The sequence below is a fragment of the Xenopus laevis genome, chromosome 1L (assembly GCF_017654675.1).
Source record: "Xenopus laevis strain J_2021 chromosome 1L, Xenopus_laevis_v10.1, whole genome shotgun sequence".
NCBI lineage: Eukaryota > Metazoa > Chordata > Amphibia > Anura > Pipidae > Xenopus > Xenopus laevis.
In genome coordinates, this window is record NC_054371.1 from 219184237 (window position 1) to 219208944 (window position 24708).

A 24708-nucleotide genomic window follows, 5' to 3' on the forward strand; every position below is an offset into this window, starting at 1 on the left:
GCTGCAGTAATCCACAAACATGATAAGAGCTACACATGAGCATCCTATAAACTAAACATGGTTTCATCATATTCCTTAGAAAGAAAACATAATCATTTTTTGCACTTGGCACCCATTAGCACTTTTCCCATGAATATTCAGCAGCGCTGTATCATGAGAGATATGCTGGAGGTGGAATGTGGACACCCCCTTGGGTGCCCCCTAGCTTACATGCCATTCAGATGCACAGCCAAGGAAATGCCAATAGGCACAACACAAAGCAGGGCCCTCTAGTAAGACATAAATAGGGCTGCTTTGCGTCAACAGTGTTGCATTTTGCGCCTTGCACTAGATTAAGCACAGGGTGCACTGTGACTGAGCTCTGAAACTTCACCCTTTAAGCGATGATTTAGAGGCACAATTGTGCTCAGTTAGGGAGTACTGTGGGGCAATGTAACCCATATTTAGTACATGCCGAAGGCATGGGTCTTGCACCCATTAGTCCTCCCTAGCTTTTGTGTTTAAATGCATTTAAATGATGTAAGCGCAGTGCCTGGCCAGGCTGGCTGGATGCCCTAGGCAACACATCCGGATACAATGTCCATTTTCGGCATGCTTACACATTGTGAACAGGCCCAGATTTGTGGCAAGGCCATAAAGGCCGGTCCTAGGGTGGCAAGATCTTAGGGGTGGCATCAGTGTCGGACTGGCCCACCGGGATACCAGGAAAACTCCCAGTGGGCCAGAGTGACAGTGGGCCCTCATGCTGCTAAACTTTTGGCCTATTTCATGGCCATTCCCTATTCTATGAGAAAAAAGAGGCTAAATAAATGGAATAATTGATTATAGTATGTAAAGAAAACAAACTAGGAGAATAGAGGTTGATTGAGGAGATGAAGAATATTAGTACTGAGAGTGGGCCCCTGGTTTAAGGTTTGATGGTGGGCCCCTGGCCTAAGGTTTTTGGGTGGGCCCCTGGTGTCCCAGTCCGACACTGGGTGACATACCGCCCAACTGCAACCTAAGGAGCACTGGGGATGTGCACTGTTATATGTGTAATTTCCAGTGCTCACGCATGAGAGCGTGAGTGTGGGAGGGGGGGGTGCAGTCGAAACGACGCTGGGCGCTAGGACACTGCAGCCTAGGGTCGCTGAAGCACGAAATCTGGGCCTGGATGTTAATGAGCACACATGCAAACAAACACTAGCAAGGAGTGCTGAGTTTGGGAAGCGCTTAACAACCAGCACCTAGTCAGGGGACAGGGGTAGGCAACAGAATAGGTACATATCTTGCCATCCTGACAGTTGTGCCCTAGGCACATGCTTCTTCTGTCTACCCCTAGTGCTGACCCTGTGCAAAAGCCAGAGGGCCCCAGCTGCCCCTAGCCCTCCTCTCATGATAAATACAGTGCTTCCGTATGTAGGCAGTGCTGTATTCATGTTTTTTTGCATTACATTTTTGAGTGCCAATACCTGGTCCAATGGGTGCTAAGTTAAGCGCAGGAAGTGCAAAACAATGGCAGCTTGTGTCTGTGCTTTGCACCTTGCACCCCGGCCCCACACTTAGTAAATGGGTGTAATAGTGCCTTGTTAGTTCCGTACCTTAAACTTGGCAACCTCCCCCTGCAAAAAATCTTTGGGGGGACCTGGCAAGCACCAGAAGCCCCTAAATCCCCTCGCCTAGGCCCCCATGTAAGGTCTGCTGAATAGAAGTTACACCACGGGTGACCTAATATGCTATTGCAAGTTATCTCTATGATCAAATCTTAAACTTCACTCTCAAAGGCCTTAGTTCCAAGACTCAGCGAATATATAGACTCTGTAGTAGACTCTGTGGCCCAAACTAAGCTCTGCATTAGATTTCATTATATACTATGAGACACGACACATGAACTACAGACTGTTGTATAGCTTATCCCCTTAGATTACAACAGAACCTATTTTTATCTTGCACAGTAGCAGCTCTGAATGAGTCTCTTGGTTCACATGGGGACCTGTACTAACCAGGTCAGCAGTACACGTGTGGGCAGATATCGGAGAAGCATTAGGCCACGCCTGCAGGGCACTAGGAAAATTAGCAGGGTAACATGAACCAATGATAAAGCAGAGGCGATATGGAAGGAAGGGGCAGAAGACAGGGCCTGAAACAAGACCAGAAAGATTAGAGGAGATGGAGAGGTGAGATGGAGAGAAAACAAGTGGAACCAAGATGACAGGAGGAAAGAAACAAAAAGACATTAAACAAGAAGGAAAGGAAACTGTGCATCAGGTTCATTATTCATTCAATATACTTTCATTGTTTTTTTTCGTCAGTAATAATATCCCTTTATAGTTAGTAAATAGTCAGGAGCTAATCGGCACCATTTCACTTGAAAACATTAGCAAAGTTGGTAAAAATTTGCAAAACAATATTGAGAAAATACATTGAAGTCAATGAGGTTGTTTCTTGCATTTTTTCTACAAAAGACACTGAAATCATTGAATGTTTTTTTCTTTATTTTTTATTTTTTGTTGTGGCGGTTTGTTGAAAAAAAATTGCCTATGGCAAAGTGCAAAATTTCTCAACAAATTTATGACCTGCTGAAAAAATTCAGCTCTTCATTATTTGTTTGTGCAGATGAATAAGCAGCATGTGATCTCAGCTCAATGTTCTGCTGCTAAGGGAGGTTAGCCATGGCTTTTGAGCTTCACTATTGGCTGCGACCAACAGAAAGTTCCAAGGTCTGGCATTGTCTAATACTTTTATTTATAAAGTGCCAAGCATTTTCCATAGAGCAGTAAAAGAGTCAGGAGGAAGAAATTCTTTTGATGCTGTGGAACACGAGGCCTTTGGCTTCTTAGTTCTCCAGTTTCAGCTGTAAATTAAGGCCATCCGGGTGGCAAGGTCCGAAATCTTTTCCACAGCAGTCGCCCACCATAAATCAATGACTTCCCTCTTACCCACCATCATTAAAGTAGCAGCTCTGAGTGCTCACGTTGCAGACTTTCCAGAACATTCTTATGTGACATTTGCACAGAGCCCACAACGTGCGTAAGCAAGCAAAACATCCTCCATATTTATCTCCTAACTGCCTGTTAAACAAATAGTAGTCTTTTTTTGGTGTCTTCAGAAGTATGTATTTTAAGGCAAGGGATGTAATCTTTAGTCATCCCTACATAGTGTTAGTACTGTTAAGGTGTATGGGATATGTAAAGGCTTAATTTAGAGTAGAAGAATGCAAGCCGAGCACCAGTAGTGATGTAGGTGTCAAGATAAGTCATGGTGCACAGGACCTCAGTAAAGTATAAGTCAGGGAAGGAGACCCTGTGAGCAGCTATACTACAACGGTAGAAAAAAGGTTTATGGAACTGAACAGCCTAAAGCTCCACCAAGGTGTTTGAGTGCCTGATCCACTACCATAGGGAAAAATGTTTTTGGTCGTTGAGTTAATCCCTGGCAGTAGGCTTGACAGTGTGCCCTGTAACTGCTGAAGATGGCACCATGTTTGATTACTACAACCCAACAGGTTGCTAATAACCTTTTGCTAGTGAATTCTACTAAAATACTATATATTCTATATCTGGAACCTTCTTAAAGGCATCTCTGAGTGCTTCATAGCCATGCATTCCTTGGCTCCAACGTCAGACTGGGTTTTCAGATCCTAACGGGGCCATTGCCTTGAGGAACCACTATCCTTGCCCTCTTTGCGAACCTCACCCCCTACAAATGTTCCAACGTGTACCTCCTCTCTCCTCCTGGGCCCATTGCTCTCAGTAGGGGGAGGTGGGCCAACAGACCCATACACAAATCTTAGTCAGCAAAGGTGCCCGCACTAGGGTTTTTGAGGGCCTGCAGACCCTGTCCATCAGGTAGAGAGGAAGGTCTTGGTTCAGCTGAGCCTATGAGGGCCAGGGTCCACTAGGTTTTCTCCTAGTGCCCTGCAGCCCCAGCTCTCATCTCCCCATACACTGCCTCCTGGTCCTTATGCTCAGCTTGGGACAGTCTATTGTCCATACAAGAGCTGAGTCTCACATTAAACCATTCTGCCTGATTCTCCCATGTCTCTGGAATGCTCTACCATCTTGTATCACACAATTATGCAACAGTTGCCCTTCATATTTTGTTTTTGTATGTCTCCTCTTCCACAGGAGATCTGGAGGAAGGTCATAGATATTATTCTTTGCAATGGAGATGTTCACCTTAGGATGGTTTCTTGGCAGGAAAGTACCATCTCAGGTTTTGTTTGTGGCAATTACTGTAAAAAGACTGCTCTGTCACTCTTAGGGTCCTTTGGGTATGTAAGATATTATTCATTCTTTGCCCTTGTGTATATATTATCATGTTCTACTGCCTGTGATGTGCTGCCCTACCTCGTGTAGTTTAAATTTAAAAGAATATGTATGGGATGTAGTCACACACTCTGTTGCCCAGGAGATCCAGGCGTTTATGTATCATGGAGTTAAATTCCCATTTCAAAACATCATCTGTTATGTGCACCTACAAGTGGCCCAGCAATTGCTCTCCAGTGGGCAGACTGGCAAGGGTGAACTTACTGAGCAATAATTCTCTATTATATAACAGTTACTCTACAGCAATGTGTTGTAAATTTAGGCCACAACGTTTTTGATTTTACACTACAACCCTAACATATAATCAGGGTTTGTGGAATGCTGAAAGTTATAGTCCAACAACATTTGTTGGCTCAAGAACCCAAGAAATAACGCTCTAAACAGGTAAAAAAGACAGGTCTAAATATAGCTTATAAAAACATATACTGTATATTAAGCAGGGTGCTAAGGAGCTGGTATACCAATTTAAACAGTCTAGTGAGTCTAACAGTATTGTTACCAGTACTCAGGGCATTTTAGCTGATATTTATGACATGAAAGAGTTAATTCCAGTAGGATGTGAACTGTTGTACAATCATTGGGTCACACACACACACACACATGAGACCCTGATGAAGGTCGCACCTCCCGCCGCCACTCAAGGAGGTGATAAATATTCTAAGGAACAGTTGTTTCCCAGTTCAGTCTCTGTACTAATCCTGTATTTATCCTGCATTGATCCCAGATAAATACCCCCCTCTAGGGGCAATACTTAAGATGATTACACACACAGGGGCAAATTCAGGAAACTGCTGCTACTGTGGACGGTTTTCACGCATTTCACATATAGCGTCAAGGGTTCAAGTTCACACTGCCACATGGAAGGGTTGAAGAATGAGGCATTTGTTAGTTTTCCTTTCAGACTGCCTCTATCTTTAGGTGGGTGGGCCACCAGAAAAAATTTATCCAGCCAAATGTGAGGGTTGGCTGGATACAAAGTTTCTTTTACTACTTTATTCACTCTCCCCAGCCTTCAAATGACATACGTTTAAGGGTTATGATGATGATGGTACTTCCTGTTAATTATGACATCACTGTTTTGGCAGGTAAAATTCATTCTCCACCCTATTATAACAATGCAGGCCTATACTACATGATAAGAATATTATAAAAATAATTGAAGTGCACTAGTAAAGATCATGTAAGGTTCCCTGAGCCATGTTCTTTGTCTGTCTCAAAGCACTCAAAAGTGCCCAATGTTCTAGTCTTGATTCCAACTGCAGACCTCAAGGAACCTTTTGTCAAAAAAATGCAACACAAAGGCCATTGAAAGCTCATGTCTTGACCAAATCAGCATGGCCCAGGTATGGGGGAGTCCCAAAGGTCTACAGGTATGTTAGAAGATCCATTGAAGGCCCATGGTCAAGGGCATAACTACAGAAGAAGCAGACCCTGTGATTGCAGGGGGCCCAGGAGAGAAGAAGGCTTAGTATGTACCTAATTAATGAGAATGTTTAATATATCTTGGTAGAATGGGTCAATTTACCAAGGTTTTGGGGTCTTACAGTGAATTTAGTGTGGAGTCCAGTAACATCTTGTTATGTCACTGCTCATGTTATGACGTGATTGTTACCAAAATTTGAGATCTGGCGGATATGACCCAGGCAAAAATTCACTTAATTGGTGACCTCGCAATTGGGCAGATCTATTTGTGTAGAACAATCATGCTACGAAGCCAATCCAACCAAGAAATGTTTTTTTTTCTAGAAAATATAATTATACATAGTTTTTTTATGATAACTGAAACATAAACATTACAGCAAATACCATGTCTAATGTCAATTTTGACTATAGTGATATTGATAAAATATTTCTTACAGTATTTTTACTTTGATTTACAGTTTACAAATGGCAATAAACTCTACAGTCTTCAGTCTGAAATCAGCAGTCAGTCAAGCCAGGAACACAAATCCCCCACAGAGGTTTCTGGATGTGATGCCAATGGGCTCCCCAAGGTACACAATGACTGTCCTTTTCACAAACCTAACATTATGCCAAAAGACATTTCTTCAGCTTTATTGGAGGAAAATATACATTATACCCAGCCATTTGATAATAAGGACATTTTGGGAGAAAGTGTGTTTCCTGCACAGTTTTCTACTACAGCGGACAAGCCAATGGGCAACATGGAAAAAGGAACCCAACTTATTGAATCTGTAAGTGTTAAAGGCACATTGGACGCAGGGATCGACAAAAATACTGATCAAGGCAGTAATCCTTCTTCTGAAAATACAGACTATGGTAGAATGTTTAGCCGTGGAGTCACAGACCAGCTCAAAATGAATTTTCTAGCTATCACAAAGAAAGCAAAGGGCTTGACTATCCAAGAACGTCAAAAAGATACAAATGCTAAAAGAAGGCCTTCAAATCAAGAAGTCTTAAAAGATGCACAACGAGTGAATTTAAAGGCCAATAAGAATGTGTCTTGTGCTGACAACTCCATCCCAAGCACAGGCAAAGCTCCCTGCAGTAGCAGTGGAACTAAAACCAAAGGGAAAGCTTCTTGTGGTGGTCTAAATGAGGGCCTTCAACCCTCAGAACAATTGCTGCAGATCTACAGTGGTAGTTTGACTAGTAACAGAGAACTACAAAATGGTGGTGTTGTCAGTAAACTAAAACTAGATAAAGGTAACTTGGAAAGAACAGCATCAACCACCTTTAAATCAAAACCAGAGGAACAAGGTTCTTCTGGTGGAACAGTGCATACGGATTTAGATGAAGAAGATAATGCAGATGACATTCCAAATTCCCAGGAGCTGTTATTTATCACTGAGGATTCTGATCTATATCAAACCAATGAGTTGGCTACTAAAATAGATAGCAAGCAAAAGCTCCAGGGCACAAACACACTGGCAAGTGAAGTCCCAAAACCAAATGGCTCACAAACTCCAGTCGCTTCTACTGATTTGGTGGAGATCAAAGCAGAAAAGAACGTGGCTAAAAGAACTTTACATGCACAGGGGAAGGGATGCAGCTCAAAATCAAAGTTCAATGACAAACAGACATTGGGGGTAAAGGAGGAATTGCCAGGAGATAAAGAAAATCTCATCAAAAAGGAGGACAAGATGGAGACTTCTGCTTCAACTGGGAAAGATAAAGACAATAAAGGTGAGGAAATGGTAAAAATCTAACCACTAGGAATTCTGCTGTAGGTAAAACGTCTTTATACATTTATACTTATACTTTATTCCCTGCATGTTTGAATTCCATTAGAACCACTACAAGAGCAGAGCAAGATGGTGACAGTAGAACAAGACTATACAACACAAAGCTGCTCTGTTTTTGGCCATAATGCACCATCTTTCCCCCAGCAGATGCAGGTCCAGACACCAAGTTTACAGCCCTCACTGGGGAAACAAGTTGTTACTGGAGAGTCAGATCTCAGCCTCTGTAGTCACATTTCCCTCTGCTCTGAATAATGAGAGATACAGGTCAGCAGAGTAGGGATCTTCTGTTTTATCCACTTAAATCTGATCATTGATGTGTGTGGCCTATGTGAGTTCAAAGGCTCTGAATGAAATAACTACACTGAACATTAATTATGGGGTCACCCAATTGATACCTAACATTTTCCATTTGTATCATAGGCTGTGTCATTACTGACACTTATTTAACAACACCTGATTGGTTTAGGGTCTCAATAAAATCCAGTGTCAACAGGTTTATGCCTGCAGTGAAACAGGAGCTCCCCGGAAACAGCTCACATTACATCAACTTTTTTTTTTCAACCCATTAACTGTGGCCGACATCTGTCTAATTGAGTAGGACCCACATGCCCCAGTTTACTATTCATCAATGATAATTCATAGGATTAAATCACCTGGTACAATACTATGCACTGATTCTCTATAGTGTCAGTGCACTTTATTAGTTCCCAGGCTGCATGGAAAATTCTTATTTCTATCTACTTCTTTTCCTTGTCTTGTCTTGTACCATCAGTGGTGTAAATAGTTATGTTACATAGCCCCGCTGAAAAGTCCTTTATTAAACATTAAAAATTAAACATACATTCATTTGTATATTTGATGTACACTTCCTTTTATTTTACAGCACTACTGGATATGTTGTCACTTTATATATATTATCCCACAGTCACACTCCCTTCCCAGAGACTATTATCCCACTGTTACTATAGGCAGGCCCGGACTGGCAATCTGTGGGTTCTGGCAAATGCCAGAGGGGCTGCTGTAAGTTGCCATAGAGTCACTGTATATTGGGCTGGTGGGAGGCTGTTTGGGCTGCTGTTTGGGCCTCTGTGTACCTGAAATGCCAGGGCCTATTTTGAGTTTCAGTCCAGGCCTGACTATAGGCACCATCTCTCCCTACTATACCTGCTATCCCACAGTCACACTCCCTTCCCAGAGACTATTATCCACTGTTACTATAGGCACCATCTCTCCCTACTATACCTGCTATCCCACAGTCACACTCCCTTCCCAGAGACTATTATCCCACTGTTACTATAGGCACCATCTCTCCCTACTATACCTGCTATCCCACAGTCACACTCCCTTCCCAGAGACTATTATCCCACTGTTACTATAGGCACCATCTCTCCCTACTATACCTGCTATCCCACAGTCACACTCCCTTCCCAGAGACTATTATCCCACTGTTACTATAGGCACCATCTCTCCCTACTATACCTGCTATCCCACAGTCACACTCCCTTCCCAGAGACTATTATCCACTGTTACTATAGACACCATCTCTCCCTACTATACCTGCTATCCCACAGTCACTGTCCCTTCCCAGAGACTATTATCCCACTGTTACTATAGACACCATCTCTCCCTACTATACCTGCTATCCCACAGTCACACTCCCTTCCCAGAGACTATTATCCACTGTTACTATAGGCACCATCTCTCCCTACTATACCTGCTATCCCACAGTCACACTCCCTTCCCAGAGACTATTATCCACTGTTACTATAGGCACCATCTCTCCCTACTATACCTGCTATCCCACAGTCACACTCCCTTCCAAGAGACTATTATCCACTGTTACTATAGGCACCATCTCTCCCTACTATACCTGCTATCCCACAGCCACACTCCCTTCCCAGAGACTATTATCCACTGTTACTATAGGCACCATCTCTCCCTACTATACCTGCTATCCCACAGTCACACTCCCTTTCCAGAGACTATTATCCCACTGTTACTATAGACACCATCTCTCCCTACTATACCTGCTATCCCACAGTCACACTCCCTTCCCAGAGACTATTATCCACTGTTACTATAGACACCATCCCTCCCTACTATACCTGCTATCCCACAGTCACACTCCCTTCCCAGAGACTATTATCCACTGTTACTATAGGCACCATCTCTCCCTACTATACCTGCTATCCCACAGTCACACTCCCTTCCCAGAGACTATTATCCACTGTTACTATAGGCACCATCTCTCCCTACTATACCTGCTATCCCACAGTCACACTCCCTTCCCAGAGACTATTATCCCACTGTTACTATAGGCACCATCTCTCCCTACTATACCCGCTATCCCACAGTCACACTCCCTTCCCAGAGACTATTATCCACTGTTACTATAGGCATCATCTCTCCCTACTATACCTACTATCCCACAGTCACACTCCCTTCCCAGAGACTATTATCCACTGTTACTATAGGCACCATCTCTCCCTACTATACCCGCTATCCCACAGTCACACTCCCTTCCCAGAGACTATTATCCACTGTTACTATAGGCACCATCTCTCCCTACTATACCTGCTATCCCACAGTCACACTCCCTTCCCAGAGACTATTATCCCACTGCTGCCGGCACCTCTCCCTACTATATACTTTATACAGTTGAAAACAACTACTGGCTAGTCATATAAAAATGTGCCTTTGACATAGCATTAAACATGTTGTCGAACACATCATTGTTGGTTTACAGAGCGGATGAACTAGTCCAAAATCTGGACTCTGAACAAACATTTACAACAAAATGTTTATTGCATTTACAGCTCCCAAATTACTGCACAACATACAGGTTGAAATGTTCCCTAACTACTCTGGAAATATGAAATTGTTCTGTCGGTTCAGAGACATCCATGGGGACTCCACAATCACTTGGACAAAGGATTCAAAGCTGCTGGCTCGGATGCACAGAAGGTAAATACTAATACTACAATAGATTTTCTATATTTTTTTCTGCAGGACCCTAAAAATTGGAATCTGTCACTCAAAAAAATGCCACTGCCCAACAGGTCATCAGCTCATCTGATGGTCACTTTTCCACTAATCCCTAGCACACCACTATACAAAGTGCCCCTAAAGGCATTACCTTTATATTTTATTGAAAAGGACATATAAGGGATTCTCTTGAAAATATTGACTATAAAGTCGGATATACAGTACCATGTAGTAGGGGAAGGATAGCACAGCTGAGGACATGTATGAGCCAGGAATGCCTTATATGATCTGAATGGTGACAGGTGATTGATGGTGGGCAGTGTGCTAATGAAACAGAATAGCTGAGGACTCAGAGGGGCTAACCAGCTGTTGGAACGGCTCATTACATCCAGTTCATTTACAAACCTGGGTAACTGTAGCCCTCACCAATACAAATACCCCCCTAATTTTATTTTAAGACTACGAGGTGAGACACCTAGATTGTAGTTCAAGCTTATCAGATCATTTGAGCAATCGGGGACATCTCTAATGCAGGAATCTTAATTAATGGAGTTATCACACCAATAACGAAAAATAAAAATTCAGATCTCTACAAAAATCCTTGCAAATATGGAGGGACCTCATTGCACGTTGAGCCTAAGGGCAATGACACAGGAGGAGATTAGTCTTCTGGAGGTGACTAACCTCCTTCAAATGCATTCCCATTGGCCATAAAGTGAGTTGCTGGTGGTAAAAAATATGTAGCGGTTCGTTTTTCCAAAGTCACCCAAAGATCGCTCTTGAGGCAATTTTGTAGATGATTAGTCATCCATGCTAGAGGCGATTACGTGCAGGGCCACTCATCTGTTTGGCTATCAGGGCCGTAACAAAGTCCATGGTTGGCTGGACTATCCAACCAACAACAGACTCAGCTTAAAAATTTTCTTTTTTCAAGGTCTAGATCAGGGGTCCCCAACCTTTTTTACCCTTGAGCCACATTCAAATGTAAATAAAGGTTGCAGAGCAAAACAAGAATCCAAAAAGTTTCTGGAGGTGCCAATTATGGGCTGTGATTCATTACTGGTAACCCAAATGTGAACTGGCAGCCTAAAGGAGATTCTGTTTGACAGTAAACCTTGTTTTTATGCAACCAAAACTTGCCTCCAACCAAAATTCAGTCCCTGCTTTTAGGCCACTTGGAGCAACATCCATGGGGTTGGTGAACAACATGTTGTCCATAAGCCACTGGTTGGGGATCTCTGGTTGAGAAGTACAGTGTTTGTTGCACACGGGATACATAAAGAATAGGGGTCTTTGGTCTCAATTTTTACTCATGGCAGTCAAGAGCACAGTTTGGCTTTACTAGATCCTTAGGGCAAGGTAGGGACACCATCACAGAAATAAAAAATAATGTTCTATTTACACCATAGCGACACAGTTCCAATACAAATTAGTGGATTTCTAAATGCCCCTGCAAACCCCTATTCCCAATGTTATATGCAAGCAAACACACACACATACAAATATAAATGAGCAATAGGCCTTAACTGATTTGCCTTGAGCTCAGTTTAAGTGCTCTTCTTTCCTTTCTCCTTTCAGCTCAAGTGATGAGTCTCCTGTTTCACTCGCAATAGTGCAAATGAGTAAAAAAGACCAAGGGGCATATCTGTGCACTCTGAAGAATGCCTATGGAAAAGTATCGTCTGAATTTCTTCTGACATCTGACGGTATGTTGGAGATGGGGGTCTGGTTTCTGGCCGTTAGTCTGAACGAGCGGCAATTTAACAATTATATTTTTTTTTTATTTTCTAGTGATGGAGCAGCTGTCTCGCTATCCAGAAGCTGAAGGTAAAGTTATTCACCCAAACAGGAAGGAAGGGGGTGTTCTGGGAATTTTTTGAGCTCCACTGTTTTCCATTTACCCCCCCACCCGCACACCCACATATTATTATTATTAACATGTATTTATATAGCGCCAACATATTGCGTAGCATAGGCTGGCTGTGTATGCTAGGAGATGTAGTTCCAAAAGCCTTAAGTTATGCCATCTCTTGGCCTTCAGGTCAATATGTCATCGAGGGGGTAGATTGATAAAACGTTCTGGTCAGCTGTTTGAAACACATATCTTACTGGTTGCTATAAGTTACTAGACTTATCTTATATGATATCACTATGTTAATGTTCAGCTTGGCCACACACTGGGATGGTCAAATTGCAAAGATATAGGCCATAGTGGGTTCATCCAGATTACTGTTCCAAAGTTCAGGCACATCCTCTTTCAGGCTGGAAAAATACAATTTGACAAACTGGACTAGCTATTTGGCTTTCAGGCACTGGGTATACTTAGTAGAATGTAATGATCCAAAACACTCACTTGATGGCCCTACACATAAGCTGAGGGTCACCAGATGCAATCAGAATTGGCTGTGTTAGAAGACCTGTGCTTTGTACATGGGATAAACTTCAGCTCTGTCCTTCTTTGGTCCATAAGTAATTTATTTGTAGTCCATTTGTTCATTGAAACTCAAGACTATCTAGAAATAAATGTGTCCTAGTCTTCCATACCCTAGTGTTCTTCATAGGAACAGCTAATAACTAAGATCAAGGAATCATTTTCCATACCTTAGAAGGACACGCCGCATTCTTAGTCAACTTTGTCTCTATACTAAGAGACAGCGTATGCTTTCCAAGAGCATTATTATATCTTCATCCGTGAAGCATGCTGGATAAAGTGATAGTCTAATTATAGAGAATCCTCTGCGCATTTCTTCAGCAGCGAACAGTGTGTACTTATAAGCCACCTCAAGTGTCATTAGTCATATAAATCAAGCCCTGTAGCACACCTCTGATCAAGTCGGGTACAAATGCTCTGCAGTATTTTTCTGTTTCATTGTTCTAAGTAATCATACCTCCTGCAATGGAGAATCTGAAGAACAGCTGGGAACATGCACATGAAGACTCAATATCAATATTGAAAGGGAGCTAGACAAAAAGTAATACAAATGCAGTCATTAGAAATAAAAAGTATTTGGATGTCACAGTGGGCAATGTTGAACCAGGTATCAGAAAGGAAATCTATATTAAACCAGGATACAGCATAAAAAAGGTCTTCCCTCTAAACCAGTGGTTCCCAACCAGAGACTCGCGAGCAACATGTTTCTCATTAACCCCTTGGATGTTGCTCTCAGTGGCCTCAAAGCAGGTGCTTATTTTTGAAGTCCAGGTTTGGAGGCAAGTTTTGGTTGCTTAAAAACCAGATGTACTGCCAAACAGAGTCTCCTGTAGGCTGCCAGTTTACACAGGGGCTATCAAATGGTAAATCAGAACACTTCATTGGCACCGCAGGAACATTTTTCAAGCTTGCGTAGCTCCCCAACATCCTTCTACTCCTTCTACTCATCTACATGTTTCTCACGGGTAAAAAAGGTTGGGGATCCCTGTTCTAAACTCTCCATGTAAAGAAGAAAGTGAGTTGTGAGAGAAGCAATAGATAGGCCAACAATAAATTTGGAGGAGTTTCTGAGACTGATTCATCATGGACTGGCTCCATATCAAGAGCTCTGTATAATATTGGCCTGTATGGTAGGGTGGCACAGAATAAGCATTTAGTCAAAAATAGTCTAGTGGTTGTGGGATGTGGTCAGGTTAGACCAAGACAAAGCTTTTTAGACAAAGTTCAAAGCAATATGCATGAAGCAAATAAACACCATGCCTATAGTGAAATATGGTAGTGGCACCATGATGCTATAGGCCTGGCTTTGTCAGCAGGTACTGGGCATCTTGTTAAAACAAAAATATGTAAGAATGGTGGAAAAATACAGCAACAAAAGTGTTTCAGTCTGCTAAAAAGCATCAAAGATCCAAAACACAAGGCCAGATCAACACTTGAGCAGCTCAAGAATGAATGTTCTACAAGGGCCTTGTCAGAGCAGGGTTTGTTGTTCAGTAAAATTAGCAAACTAGTGTGAATATTTTTGAAAGGCATTGTATATATTATCAGTAAGTCTGTGTGTGCATTTGTGCATTATTTGTACTCTCATTTCTTAGGCGGTGAGGAGATTGAATTCAACCAGCTCTTGTTCCGAGAGGACTTCATCACCGACATGTACTTTGGGGGCAACCTGCATGGCAGAATCGCTACTGAAGACTTGCACTTTGGGGAAGGAGTTCATAGGAAGGCGTTCCGGAGTAAAGTCATGTGCGGCTTATTACCTGTCTTCAACCCTGGTCACCTGTGCGTTCTGAAAGTGCACAACGCTATAGCGTATGGGACGAAGAACAGCGATGAACTTGTGCAAAGGAACTATAAGCTTGCTGTGCAGGTGAGATCTACAGTGTATTCTTGCTCTTCCATTGGCTGAATTCCACTCACCTCTGGTTTTCCCTCTGCACCCTGTTCCAGCCATTCATTAATTATATCCCCACCCCATGCTGAAGACCCCGATCAGTTGAATGGGCCAACACAGAGAGCTAATAAAGCAAAGGCATTCCTCTGTAGTAAGCACAGTTCTGCAGGAACTGGTCATTGTATAGCAGTCCTGTAATGCTGATTTTTCCTTATGTAGCAGAGAAAGCCCAAGTAGTATTGGTAGTATTGACCCAGACACAATGCCCTTCCTGCTTCCCCTCCCCCCCAGTGCATGGTCCATATTGGCCCAATGCCTCTTGCTCTTCTGCCACTTGGCCCCCTATCTGCCACTTTCCCTCATTCTTTCACCAAATGCTCAATCTTCTATTCTGCCCCCTCCCTCAATGTTCCTCTTCTGCCCACCCCTAGTATTTAGTCACCGATTCCTTGTCTTCATTTGTAAAGTCTAAATAATAGGAACACAAGAAAAATAAAGGTTCAAAATGAAAATTTAAGGAAATGGTTCAATAAATGTTATTTTTTAAATCCCATGTATTATAGGAATGCTACGTGCAAAACACTGCTCGGGAATATGCTAAGATCTATGCGTCAGAGGCGGAACAGTTAGAAGATTTTGGAAAAGTTCCAGAGTAAGTTGTACCTTTAAACTTGCCATATGCACGGATGGAGATATAAAATAATTCTAGAACAAATATAGCTGTTTTGCATCTATAAGAAAACAGTCTGAAAATGTAACTGTTACTTAGATCATTTACAGAAAGATTCTTTATCTGGAAAAACCCAGGTCACAAGCATTCTGGATAACAGATCCCATACCTGTATACCTGTGCTAGCTGAGTTGTATAACTATTGTGTATGATAAACATGAGGCTTTGCCACTTTATTGGCTGCCGCTCACAGAGATTTGTTGTCGTTTGGATGTTGAAATAGTGCAGAAACCTCTGAAGCTGCCCGGGTGCCGTCCACCTGCTCCTGTCTGTCCATCGCTTGACTCCACATTAATTCCAGTAAAATCCTTGGCATGCATGTGTAACATTCCACCGACCGATCAGAAAACAAAATCCGTACATTTAGTGCCATGGAGTTGATAGAAGCAAAGAGAGAGTGGCTTTGATCATCCATATTAAGGAATAGTTGGGGGCCATGGTTTCCAGCTCTTTTGGGTTTACGTCCACCATGGCTCTCTCTCTCTCTGTCATTTGGTCAGGGCCACAATATATAGCAGGGTTAGAGATACAAAAATGAAATCTATTGCCCAGAAACCCATTATCCAGAGAGTTCCGGTCACCATAGAATCCCAGTTAAGCAACATGTTGCTCATTAACCCCTTGGATGTTGCTCCCAGTGGCCTCAAAGCAGGTGTTTATATTTGAATTCCAGGCTTGGAGGCAAGTTTTGGTCTAATAAAAACCAGATGTACTGCCAAACAGAGACTCCTGTAGTCTCCCAGTTCACACAGGGGCTACCAAATAGCCAATCACAGCCGATATTTGGCACCCCAGGAACATTTTTCATGCTTGCTTAGCTCCCCAACTCCTTCTACATCTGAATGTTGTTCACAGGTAAAAAAGTTAGGGGATCCAACAAATAGACCCATTATCCAAAAAACCAAACCATATAGCAGAGCCCATGTCAAAACATTTCCAGTCACCCGTCTAATGTAAAGTCCCCTTGGGTTCCTAAATGGATTTCAGACTGGTCTTCCAGAAATCTCTAGAAATTTGATTAGCATTGAAGCCAACTCCTGGGGAAATGCAATAAAAAGTCTTAAAGGGCACCTATCACAGCCAAAATCAAACACATATTAACAATGTGACCAGTACAAGCTAAACACGTTTAATCAAACTACATATATAGTTTTTTGGAAAAACTGCAGGTTTTAAAAAAAATCCCTTACTTTGTCCAATGGGTTCTTCCACTGAGGGAGGCCATACTGTGACTATAACAGAGACTCTAATATGCAAATTTCAGGAGCATGCTCAGATTGTAACACTGCTTTGAGTATTCTACCCAGAATGCCTTGTTTAAGTAAACTCCTCCACTAGAAGTATCAGGAGATTTCCCTATCTTGTCCCCTGCTGGTGATGTTATTATGCAAATGAAGGACACACACTAACTTCCAGCAGGTGGCAGCACTACTGTACAGCAACTAACACAGAGGTTTGGCTGATTTGAAAATAGCTTAGAAGGGTTGATCAGCAACAAGGAATTTCAACTGAGCATGTGCGAGATTTCAGAGCTACAGTTGGCTGGGAAGATATAGGTAGGAGGAGCCAGTGAAATCCAAGATGGCTGCCTCAGCTAGAACTGCAGGGGAGATAGGGGAGATCTTGCAGAAGGAATAGTGAGATGATCATTTACATTATACAAACAATTCTAAATCGGATTTCTTGAACTTTCACATAGTGTATTTACTTAGTAAATGATTTTGGTCATTTATATGGTTAAAAATGCCATATTTTATATAGTGAACTTATTGCATGAGGCTAAAGTTTCAGCTTGTCAATAGCAGCAATGATCCAGGACTTGAAACTTGTCACAGGGGGTCACCATCTTGGAAAGTGTCTGTGACACTCACATGCTCAGTGGGCTCTGATTGGCTGTTGAGAAGCTAAGCTTAGGGCTCGTCACTAATTATCCAGCAGAAAATGAGCTTCCCCTGTAATATAAGCTGATGCTACAGGTTTGCTGATTATTAAATTCTGATGCTAATTGCACTGGTTTCTGTGCTGCCATGTAGTAATTATCTGTATTAATTACTAATCAGCCTTATATTGTGACATTTCTATTCTATGTGTACTGTATATTGTGAGTGGGTCCCTAAGCTCAGTAAGTGACAGCAGCACAGAGCATGTGCAGTGAATCAGCAGAAAAGAAGATGGGGAGCTACTGGGGCATCTTTGGAGACACAGATCTTTACTGCTAAAGGGCTGTGGTTGCCTTGGGCTGGTACAGAAGCACAAAACATAATGTACAACATTTCTACCTAGTTCTTTAGTTAGGTTTTAGTTAAAGTTAAGTTCTCCCCATCCTGTTATCCATAGCAACCAATCAGACCCACAGCTGACCAGTAAATAGTGCATGATGATTGGGTTACTGTACAATCAGAAAACCCTTTATTACATTACTGATTGGCACTCACTCTGCCACTCTGATTGGCATTCACGCTGCCTTCCACTTTCTACTGATTTGGACCTTAGTTTACAACCAATTGTCTAGTGAATAAATGTAAAATATAAAGATATTATATCAAATAGGATTTCCAGTTTTTATACAGGTCATGGAACTCTGAAATGACGTCTAATATCCTCGTAGCAATAGGGGGTACTTTATTTATTATAATACCCAAGTTTCAGTGAGTCATGTGACAGAAATGACATCAGAAATGGCCTCAATAAGCTCCAATTATAACCAATGACATCACTATGCACCATTTATAAGGATTTTATTTACAGGAGATTCATGGCTCTTGTGTATTATAAAAGGATAAACATATCCACAGGTGCAAGTGCATGAGCAATAAGGGGGCAAATATTAATAATCCAGTGCACAGTACAGGGGCCAGTGCTGCTGGCCTCAAGGCAGCCCAGTTTGCTCCTACACCTGTGAGTCTCAATGTTAGGGGCCCATTTGCCGCCCATCACCCATCCTACCAGTCAGACTGGGGGGTCTGGGGCCCACTGGGCTTCCTCATCAGGATCACACCAAATACCCCCCCCCCCCGCATGCTCATCATGTACCTTCTCTTCTTACGAATCACGATAGGGACCAAAAGTGGAGACATGAAGGTCTTATCTCAGAGCCTGTTTCCCAGCTTAATGGAGCACGATCAATCACTGCCGGCACCAGAGCAAGGTTCAGCTTTTTGCACTCCATTTTTGGGCAAGTGCAAAGTGCAAACAATTGGGTGCATTGGTTTTGCACTTTGCACCTGTTTTGCCTAAATTGCTGCTATTTTGAGTAAAACTACAGGGTGTTTGGAATATTTAGGGTGTGCTGAAGTAAGACTATGTAAATCAGGGATGTGCATGTTCTTGCTGTTGTTGTTCTACAACTCCCAGCAGAGTATCTGAGAGTTAACTTACTATATACTGTATATACTATATATTTATATATCTTTTTATTTCAGGATAATTCCGATCTTCCTCATCCATCGTCCAGCAAACAATATCCCATATGCAACAGTGGAGGAGGAACTAATAGGGGACTTTGTCAAGTATTCCGTGAAGGACGGGAAGGAGATCAATGTCCTGAGAAAGGACTCAGAGGCCGGGCAGAAATGCTGCACTTTCCAGCACTGGGTATATGAGAAGACCAATGGAAATTTACTGGTCACTGATATGCAGGGTAAGAGGATCCTGACTGTTGCATTGTAATTTAATGCTCTGCATTTCATATGGACGAGCTCTGCATATCCTGAGCGGCTCTGAGCAGCTATGCACCTCGTGGCACCTCTCCCTGTTATTTCTGCTCTGTTGCCAGGGCTGCACTGCCTGGGGAGGGTTTTGGGAACTTTTTCGGGGGGCCTGCAGGGCAACAGTTGTAAACAATTGAAAAGAAACAGCTTGTCTATGGAAAGGGGCTGCAATAGAGATATGGGGGGCTTTATTTACTAACTGCATGCAAAGTCCAAAAATTGCAACATTTTCCCATGATGCTGTATTATACTAAAATTGCAGCTTCATCACACTTGTCACTAGGCTCAACATTGTGCAAAATTGCATCTGCATCTATATAACCTCACGCAGGTGTGGAGTGGCCATTTTTTTATGTCATCCACTTATACACCATTTAGTTGGAATGGTATGGTGCAAAAACAGAAGCCTGTCTCCAGGTAAGTAGGTTCCCTTGCACCCATTGTGCTGTACACTGTCACAGTAAAGGCACGTTGCTGACCCCTATGTTGTCTGAAGGCCCCAGCCAGTTTACTGGTGGTGATTTTGGCTGGGCTTGCAGTTGAGGTGCCCAGGCCAAATTCCACACTGGGGTTTATGGGTCTCTAACAATCTAAACTTTATGTATTACAACAACTTTGTGTTTGTTTCCCCTTTCTGCAGGTGTTGGAATGAAACTGACAGATGTTGGCATAGCAACAATATCTAAAGGGTAAGTGCAAGCAGTTATTTCCATTGTTACTTATATTTTAGTGTTTGTAATTCATTCCTGCCAGTGCTAGTGACAGAGATCCTGGGGAGGTGCAGAAATCCAGAAATAAAGACGAGTAGTTCTCATTGCCTCTAAAAGGCTGTTCTAGTGACTGACCAAGACAACAGCCTCTCAGGTCAAGTTCTCAAAGTAAAATTCAGCTTATAGACTTACTACCTTGTCCTCTATAATATACAAGAATGTCGTAGGATGTTTTTTATGTGCTCTCTCCCAGAAGCTTGGGGAATGCCTGGTCCTCTGCCTTCACAAGACCAAACACCATATTTATATCCTTAGCGAGGAGAGGCTGCTGGTTCCAACCCTAGTTCCTCCATGAGGGAGATCTATATCTTGGATCTACTGATATGATACGTGATATGTGAATCAGTGAATGCAAATTGAACCTTAATAAAAAGAATTATAGGCCTCCAAAAATATACCCTTAAACTTTCTTATGAGCTGAAACGCACAGAACTGGAGCAAACAGCCTTTTGGCCTATTGGTGTCCCCAGTGCTTTTTTTTAATAAAAACCTCTCTGCTGTAGGCTGAAAGGAATATCCGAGTGGCCTCTTTATGCAAGTTGCTGGGTACCTGGTGTTTGGCAGGAGAGATTTAACGAGTTTTATCTGCATTTTGCTGGTAATTAGTGGAAGAAAGGGAACTTTTCATGAAGCAGGTCATTGGGAGTCACATCTTTGAAGCGAATCGTTAGTTTTGCCAATTATCTTCTCGCCAGGATATTATACATGTGGAAGCAGCTGCTCTTTCATGTGGGAATTCAGAAAGCCGGATAATATTAATTAGCGTTTGGTCACTTTGAAATGGAAATATAGGAGGGAATGTATTGACGTAGGTGTCAGTGGTTCGCTGTCCAAAATATTTCCCTCCTTTCTTCCCATGTTCTCTTGGCATTGCAGCCTCTCTTCTTTACTCCTTTGTTTCTGTTCTATTCCCCCTTTTTCTTTCCCTTATTCAGTCTTTTCTTTCTTCTTTATCGTTTTTTCTCTCCACCGCTTTTGACGATAAATTGGAGTGCCAATGTTTGGGCAAAAATTCTGATCTGCTGATACCTGGCTCTTCTGAGAGTCATTCTAGGAGCAGAAACTACACGAGCAGGACACTTAGTATACGTAACCCTATATTAAGCCTGTAGGGGTGATAACTGTTCTTGTGGCTTTTTGTAAATCCTGTTAATTATGCAATTAAAGGGGTGGGTCACCTTTAAGTTAACTTTTTAAATGTTAAAGAATGGCCAATTTTAAGCAACTTTTAAACTGGTCTTCATTATTTATTTTTTCATAGTTTTTAATTATTTGCCATCTTTATCTGACTCTTTCCAGCTTTGAATTGGGGGTCAGTGACCCCATCTAGGAAACAAACACTCAGTAAAGCTACACATTTACCTCTCAACTGTCCCATTTTCAGAGGGACAGTCCCTCTTTTGACAGCTCAACCTGCAGTCCCTCATTGGTAATGGAAAGTCCCTTTTTTCTCTGCACTGAACAGCCAGAAAAAGAAACAATGTTTCTAACTTAATTGGCTTTTGGCAGAGAGCACAGAACAGTCACAACAGAAGATAAGATACATGTGTAACAATTCAAATGTATCTAGATAAGCAAATAAGTAATTGTAACAATATAAGATAACAGGTCCATTGGGAAAACTTTCTCACAACTTAAAGGGCAATTCACCTTCATTAGCAAAACTGTAATAACTGGAAAAAAAAACAGAAATATGTTCAAACTTTTATAATCTGTGAAATGTTGTAAAATGAACGTGGTAATTAGGGGGTGTGGCCACAAAAATGGGCGTGATCAAAAAATGTTGTCCCTCTTTTTATTTCCAAATAATTTATTTCCATCTATTTATTTATACAATGGCGTACAGTGGCTGTGTAACGTTGTGGTATATAGTAAGGTCAGATGGAGTGTGAGTGTGTGAGAGATCTGTCCGGTCCGTGAGTATTCAGGAGCCTTATGGCTTGGGGGAAGAAACTGTTACCCAGTCTGGTAGTGAGGGCCCTAAGGCTTCAGTACCTTTTTCCAGATGGCAGGAGTGTGAACAGTGAGTGTGAGGAGTGTGTTGGATCAGCCACAATGCTGGTGGCTTTAAGGATGCAGCGATTGGTGTAGATGTCCGTGATGGAAGGAAGAGAGACACCTATGATCTTCTCTGCTGTCTTCACTGTCCTCTGTAGGGTCTTGTGCTCCATGAAAGTGCAGTTCCAGCCCAGACAGTGATACAGCTGCTCAGGATGCTCTCGATAGTCCCTCTGTAGAAGGTTTTGAGTATGGATGGTGGGAGATGGGATTTCCTCAGCTTGTGCAGGAAGTAGAGGCGCTGTTGGGCTTTCTTGGCTAAGTAGCTGGTGTTGTGGGACCAGGTGAGGTTCTCCTGCCAGGTGGACACCAAAGAATTTAGTGCTTTTGACGATCTCCACATTAGAGTCCTCGATGTACAATGGCAGGTGGTCACGCCTAGTCTTCCTAAAGTCAACAACCATCTTCTTTGTTTTGTCTACATTGAGAGACAGGTTGTTGGCTCTGCACTAGTCTGTTAACCGCTTCACCTCCTCTCTGTATGGTAACTCATTGTTATTGCTGATGAGACCCACCACTGTCGTGTCATCAGCGAACTTTATGATGTGATTTGTGCGGTGCATGGCGGCACAGTCATGCATCAGCAGAGTGAACAGTAGAGGACTAAGCACACAGCCTTGAGGGGCTCCTTTGCTCAGTGTGGTGGTTCTGGAGATGATGTTTCCAATCCTGACTGAGGTCTGTCGGTTAGGAAGTCCAGAACCCAACTGCAGAGGTAGGTGTTCAGTCCAAGCAGGCTCAGATGCTGAGGAATGATAGTGTTGAATGCTGAACTGAAGTCTATGAACAGCATTCGAACGTAGGTGTCTTTTTTGTCCAGATGAGAGAGGGCCAGATGGAGGGTGGTGGCTATTGCATTGTCTGTTGAGCGATTTTGACGGTATGCGAACAGTAAGGAGGTCCAGTTCTGGTGGCAGCAGGGTTTTGATGTGTTTCTTGACAAGCTTCTACTGATGCCGACTGAGGATCTGCCCTCCTATAAATATACATATCTACATTTATATATTATGTTGATTGCTGCTGTCTTCTTCAGTCTAACATATATTTAACCTATTTTTTCCCCCCTCTTAGGTACAAGGGATTTAAAGGGAACTGTTCGGTATCTTTCATTGATCAGTTCAAGGCCATACACCAGTGCAACAAGTACTGTGAAATTATTGGATTGAAGTCCCTGAAAGCCAACCCAGCGAAGTCAAAGAAACCAAGCCCTGCCAAGGAAAGGACTCAGCCCAGCACAGCGGGAGCCCGAAAAAGCAAAAATGGGCCCAAGTCGAAGCATAAAACGTAGTTCCTCTCTGTCACTATTTTGAGAGGAATGCGCTTTCCTAATCATATTGAGTTACCCACGGAGAGGACATTACTGGTTGCCTAGAAACATGAGCAGCAGTTAGTTAAACCAGCAGATGGACTGATTCACAGCCGCTTAGTGTGGAACATTTTGTATTCCCTTTTCTGTACAGAATATTCATAGTTTTCCTAAGGAAATAGTATATATAATAGCGCAGGGATAGCGCAGAAAACACGCCGCTCTCCAGCATCAGCTGATCTAAAATTCCCATCATCCCTTTGACTGACAGGGGGGATTGGAAGTTGTAGATCAATGTATACTGGGGGACTACAGGCTGGATAGCCAGAGTTGTTTATGTTTATGATTGATTTTCTTTTTTTAATAACTTGCACAGCTCATGTGTACAGCAAGTGGGGGGCCCAGAACATTACACAAAGTTTCTACTATAGCTTCAACCTTTTCTCCTGCACTCCACTTGCGGCACAATTAAGTATGGCTTCCCGTGCTTTGCCATGGAAAATATTGTGAGAAAACAGGACTTTCTGGATAATTCGTTTCCAGATTATAGATTACATATCTAACAGCAGGGGTGGATGAAATCTAAGTTTCAGTTCCAAAAAACCGACAGAACCTTGTGGGAAAATAAGTGGAGTGTTGATTGGATCTGGAATTGGATCTGGGATGTGTTGTGGTTCACACGGTCACCACCATGTGAACCAGGAGTGGCCAATTGTTTTTCTGTTCATAAATATTGCAATTTTGGCAATTTTACTCAAAATCACTTGTCTACCAGTGGGTGCTGGAGAAAAGGAAGAAAACTTTTTGTACTAATTAAATTGTATTGCTTTATAAATGTGTTAAACCGGCTAAGGATTCATGCTCTTAATTTATTAACAATTGAAATGTATTTATTGGTTTTGTTTTTTGCACATATTTTATTGCTCTATTGATATCTGCCTGTCTCGCCATCTCTTTCATCTGTCTGTCTTTCATCTATCTGATTTATCAACTAAGCTACTGTATGTATCCACCTTCATTAACAAGCTTACCTCTCTTAAATCTGTCATCTATCTGTCATCTATCTATTAACTATCTATCATCTATCTATCTATTATCTATCTATCTATTAACTATCTATCATCTATCTATTATCTATCTATCTATCTATCTATCATCTATCTATCTATTATCTATCTATCTATTAACTACCTATCATCTATCTATCTATCTATCTATCTATCTATCTATCTATCTATCTATCTATCATCCTATCTTTCTATATATCTATCTATCTATCTATCTATCTCTATCTATCTATCTTCATCTATC

At 42.1% G+C, this 24708-nt stretch overlaps 1 protein-coding gene across 2 annotated transcripts in view; it reads left to right on the forward strand.

Moving 5' to 3' along the window:
* alpk2.L (alpha kinase 2 L homeolog) overlaps positions 1-24507 on the forward strand; it is a 62383-nt gene extending 37876 nt beyond the window's left edge. For both annotated transcript variants that reach the window (XM_018266668.2, XM_041569896.1), the window contains exons 3-11: positions 6188-7454; positions 10330-10477; positions 12077-12204; positions 12290-12325; positions 14525-14799; positions 15387-15475; positions 18976-19193; positions 19904-19952; positions 23163-24507. In XM_018266668.2, coding sequence (XP_018122157.1) covers positions 6188-7454; positions 10330-10477; positions 12077-12204; positions 12290-12325; positions 14525-14799; positions 15387-15475; positions 18976-19193; positions 19904-19952; positions 23163-23379 — 2427 coding nt within the window. In that variant the 3' untranslated portion in view covers positions 23380-24507. The remainder of the gene's footprint in view (positions 1-6187; positions 7455-10329; positions 10478-12076; positions 12205-12289; positions 12326-14524; positions 14800-15386; positions 15476-18975; positions 19194-19903; positions 19953-23162) is intronic.
* The last annotated feature ends 201 nt before the right edge of the window (positions 24508-24708 follow it).